Below are 5,318 nucleotides of genomic sequence, written 5' to 3' on the forward strand. Positions count from 1 at the left end.
TGCTTTCATTTTGTCGGGATCTACGAAAAAAGGTCTACAAATCCTTAAATAGAGACAAACTATGATACCATGTGTTTCTGTGAGAATGCAATGCTGGACTGACAAAGCCTATCCAAAGGAATGTTGTTTTTTTAAAAACAATCTCTTATATGTGTTCTTTTCATGGTGCAAAATTAACTCTCACTTCAAGCAATTGTAATCAACCAAACCGGGAAATCAATTACGTAAGAAATCACGTCCTTTTAAAATCACTCAATTTGGCATCATGTTTTTGATTGTTGTGTAAATTAACGAGACTTTAATCAATTTAAATGAAATTTTGACAACATAATTTTAATTACTTGATGTTATTGCCTTGAGAATTTCAATGTTTTGGGTAAGATAGTAAAGAAGTGGGAGACCTCCAAACAGGGGACCATTTTTCTGAGCCACCCAGTATATTATCAACAAAACCAATTATGCTCAGTATCAAATATAAAGACATTTATCTGCTATATTTATGTCTAATGACAAAAGGAAATTGTGTTAATTTCTAAGTTCAAATTAAGAGATAGAGAAACTTTCTTGCTGTTGGTATCTTGTGATTGACCACGTAAGCTTTTTATTTTTGTGCGATGTTGCCGGCCCCTACGATGTTGTTCATTCATCTCTCTCGATGTAGACTGAACATTACAAACATCACAATAAAAATCATCATCATTCCTTGCATTCATAGGAGTATTGGGAACATCAACTGGAATACCACTTCCAAGAACTGAATCATTTTCTTCTCTCTGTCTTGCTGAGCTTTCGTCTTGTGGAATGGCATTTCGAGGTGATACAACAGCTGTAGGTCTTTGGTTTGGAAATGTTTTCACATATGTCTGGTTTTCTGATGGAAACATTTTACTTCCTGAAGCTACACTGTGGCTGTTGGGAAAATTATCTGATTGAAATAACTCTTTCCTCTTTGTTTGCTCGTGGTCGTGATCGAAAATTTTCTGTCCTGATTCAAGAAGTCCTTTTTCTTTTATATGCTCAATATTATAATTGCCAAAGGGTTTTTGTTTTTCTGATCTACTTTGATTTTCATTAGACTTTGACCAAAATTCTGCCTCAGCTGCTGCACCATGAGCCGTTGCTGATGTTAGACTTAGACCTGCACATTTTTGCAACGAATCTTTCGCTTTCTTTTTTTCATGACCTGCACTACTAAGATGATCATCAGCTTGTTGTACGGATGAAAGTTCCACATTGCATACAAAGCACCATCCTTTTTTCTTAACTTCATCAAAAGTATATGTTTTTTGAGAGGTATTGGAAGAAACACTAGTTTCCATTTCACTAAATGCTCTATTCAGGTCATTGTAAGCAGCAGGCAAAAATGGCGACCTAGAGTCTGGCTGAAGATTTAATGCATTTGGTGCAATGAATTGCACATGATTTATTCTTGCACTGGGCAAATCATCAGGAATATCACATGATTCAATGAAAAAGCTAGATGTTGCATCACTAGCCTCATTTTGTCTCTTCAAAACTGAATCATGAGCTTTCCCAAAATCTCTATGAAGACTTGAAGAATTTTTCTTATTGTTTGGGGGCACATTTGGCTCAACAGCACATGTCGCTGCAGGCATCGAACTATGGCTTGGCAATATATCCCTCATTTTCTTTTTCCTTTCATGGCCTCTACTGCGAAGATGATCATCAGCTTGCTGTTGGGATGAAAGTTCCACACTACAGACATGGCACCATCCTTTTTTAGAAATGTTATCAAACAAATAGTCACCTTCCTCATCTTGCCTTTTACCATCTTCTAATTGACTTTGATTTCGGACACCACAGCTGGTCTCCAATTTACTCATTTGTGGATTGTTGAAACCAGCAGTTAGTGAAGTAGGCATATATTCTGTTATACCTGATGTAGAGGCTGTTGGATGTTGAACTGAATAAAGTTCTCTACGTGGCAGATTGACACTTGTTCTTCCTTTTTCTTTCACTGTCAAACTTTCAAGATTTTCAAATCCTTTTTGCAAGCTTTTGGAACTATTCTCAGTGTCTCTGGATAACCCATGATTAGGCATTGGTTCTTGATTGACTGAAGGCAACGAACCACTACTTAGCAATGCTTCTCTCATTCTCTTTTTCTTTTCATGACCTTTACTTCCAAGATGATCATCAGCTTGCTGTTGGGATGACAGCTCCACACTACAGACATGGCACCATCCTTTTTTAGTAATATCATCAAGCACATAGTCTGCTTCCTCACCTCGTCTATAATTATCTGCTTCTTGAATTTTTTTCATTGTGGCTAGATGTGATTCACTATCCTTATGAGCCAAGTGCTGTTCACAAGAGTTAAAATATATTCCACAAATGCTACAATACTCATTACCAACTCCACTCATGCTTTGTTGGGGTTTTTTTGTTTTTGTTTTTTATTGCCTTGCTTGAGAGCTTTCCTGTAACTGTATTATAAAATGTTCTCTTTAATATTTTCTGTAGGGAAAATGTGCCCAGAAACCCTGTTGAAAGAATGAAAAGAATAATAAGATTTAAGGAAAACTCTCATGAAAGATAAAAATTGTTTTTCAAATTAATGCATTTTGTGTAGTGATAAAACTGTTGTTTCAACTAAATATGAGACCATAAATATCCATAAATGCCCCCATTGGACACAACATTGCCTGATATCAGTTAACCATGTCGCTAACAGGGAGGGTTAATGGATCCTTGAGAGTTCCATCCACTGATAAACTTCTTTTGCTATGGTTCCATATGAACAAGCGCTGATTCCACGCTGTGTAGTAAAAATGTATTCTGATTGGCAGGTCACACTGTAATCTTGTTGGGGGGGCGAAGAGGCGTTTTTAATTGGTTAAGAGTACGAGATGACGATGGTCGGGTGTCAAGCATCGGTTTCAACTGCGAATCATTGTTATAACAATGTCGCTAACCAGGGGTTTTACTAAAATGTATGTGGTTATTTTGTGTTTTTTAATACTAATAACATATTGCAAAAAAAATCGGGACCAGAGGTCAATGTTGCTATCCAGGGGTTATCGTTATCCAGAGGTTGCACTGTATTATTATTATTATCATCAGTATTTTTTCTTTTCATTTTAAAAAAGAAAACTAGAGCATTTAGAGAGCGCATTATAAACTAAATGTGCCCAAAGCGCTTTACTAGTTGTCCCTGGCCAACAGAAACACTTAAAACTAATAGACAAGACATGACACCATGGCAATAGTACATTTTTTCCCCGACAGAAAAAATGCTGTTAACAGTCAGGTACTTATTTTACACCTGAGTATGGTGAAATAATGTGAATAAAGAGCCTTTTTCAAGGACGCAACTATGTGTCACATAGGGCGGGACTAGAACCCTGGACCATCTGAACTGAAGGCGAGTGCCATACCACAATACCACATAGCCGCACCTCTCTTGGAGATGCAGGTTAACACAAGTTTTTCTGCACCACCATTATTATTATTATTATTATTATTATTATTATTATTATTATTATTATTATTATTATTATTATTATTATTATTATTATTATTATTACTATTAATATTATTATTATTATTATTATCATTATTATCATCATCATCATTATTATCATCATCATTTATTATTATTGAAAAGGATAAGAAGCTTGTAGAGAGTGTGCTTAGGCGAGCAACAAAGGTCGTTGGTGGACTCAAGGACTTGAGTTATGAACAGCGCCTGAAAAGAGTAGGACTGCCATGTATGGTCTATCGGCGTTTGAGAGGTGATATGATTGAGACCTATAAGTTCACACATTGCTTGTACGCGACTCAGGATAGGCTGTTCACAGTAGACAAAAAATCAGTCACCAGGGGCCACTCATATAAACTTCTGAAACCCAGAGTTAAAACCACCCTTCGACAGAACTTTTTTACACAGAGAGTTATTGAATGTTGGAATGCATTGTCAGCAAATGTTGTTGAAGCGCCGAGTGTCAATGCTTTCAAGAATAGATTAGATGCTGTGATGGAAAGTTATGTGCATAGTGTAGAAGTGCCTCCCACCCAAAATAGCTATGATCAAAAGTAGGCTAGTGAAATGCATTAGATCAGTTGTGAACAAGACATTCAGTGACTGGAAAGACTCGGCGACAGGCCAGTGCCCTAACCAGCGACGTCGATACCTTCTATTCTATTATTATTATTATCAGCATCATCATCAGCATTATTATTATTATTATTATTATTATTATTATTATTATTATTATTATTATTATTATTATTATTATTATTATTTTTATTAGTTTCTTTTCTTTTTGTTTTGTTGTCATGGCTAATATTTATGTACCAAATTGTTTCCCACTTCATTCTTTTTCTACCTATTATATAATATTTAAAAAATATTGCATAAACCTACACCCCCAGTCCCTATAAACTGCAATCATCTAAAACTAGCATTTACAACACATAGCCAAATGGCTGTGCAGTAAAAACTGCGTTGGGCTGCAAAATGAGTGCAGTGCATCCATTTTCCTCTCCGGTCCGTCTTGCCTGTCATTTGAATTTGACCTTTCCTCTCAGACTGAGACTCAGTCGGTCTCTTGTTTTATCATAGCAAAGTGAGTGCACCTCACTCGTTTTTAGTTGCTGAACCGAACGCAAACATTTTATCTCGGAATTAAAATTTCTTTCAGTTTCCTAAAAATAAAGTGAAACCACACGGAGTGTCTTAGAACACCGAAAAGCCATTGGATTGATGATCAGTTCTCACTAAATAAATATTTGAATAGAAATACAAACATTTTAGGATACACGCAGTTTTGTTTGATGTTCCATGGTGTGCTTGTTATGAGGAAATTACATAAATGTAGAGCGTACATGACACACTGGATATTCACGAACAGGAGACGAAAATGGATGCACTCACTCAGCTTACAGCTTTTAGCATCTCCAACAGGCAAAGAAAAATGCCACCATAAAATTGTGGATTGTATGATCCTGAAAATCAAACAGAGCAGTCTAAAACTAACCTTTATAAGACAAGTCTTTATTTATTTTTTTTCGGCTTGATCCAAATATTTGAAGCTCCACTCCAAATAGTTGAGAGCTGTCTGCAATGCACTTGCTATGTTGTAAACGGGAACTGTGTAGGACCTAGTGTTGGGTTATTTGATCGCTTTTACCCGATCGACGATCGAGTCAGCGTCAGCGAGTCAGCGTCCGATCTCAATGCCGGAAGAGCGAGTTAGTAAAACGATCGAGTTACTAAAACGATCAGGCGGGTTGTGAGCTTGAGACGAGCTTGAGACGATCTTGACACGTGAGACGAGCTTGAGACGATCAGGATC

At 36.6% G+C, this 5,318-nt stretch overlaps 1 protein-coding gene across 1 annotated transcript; it reads right to left on the reverse strand.

The window, feature by feature from the left end:
* Positions 1 to 268: 268 nt before the first annotated feature.
* On the reverse strand, positions 269 to 5,141 carry LOC144978241 (uncharacterized). The gene is made up of 2 exons (XM_078924063.1): positions 5,001 to 5,141; positions 269 to 2,504 (listed from the first exon to the last, which is right to left on the reverse strand). The coding sequence occupies exon 2, from the start codon at positions 2,385 to 2,387 to the stop codon at positions 504 to 506; it is 1,884 nt and encodes a 627-aa protein (XP_078780189.1). The 5' UTR covers positions 2,388 to 2,504; positions 5,001 to 5,141; the 3' UTR covers positions 269 to 503.
* Between the last annotated feature and the right edge of the window lie 177 nt (positions 5,142 to 5,318).

Source organism: Berghia stephanieae, chromosome 8 (genome assembly GCF_034508935.2).
Source record: "Berghia stephanieae isolate SIO BIC M18660-M18661 chromosome 8, UCSD_Bste_1.3, whole genome shotgun sequence".
NCBI lineage: Eukaryota > Metazoa > Mollusca > Gastropoda > Nudibranchia > Aeolidiidae > Berghia > Berghia stephanieae.

Bases quoted from the DNA above. Each gene is read 5' to 3' on its own strand.
- LOC144978241 (XM_078924063.1), bottom strand. From the start codon at position 2,387: ATGAGTGGAGTTGGTAATGAGTATTGTAGCATTTGTGGAATATATTTT.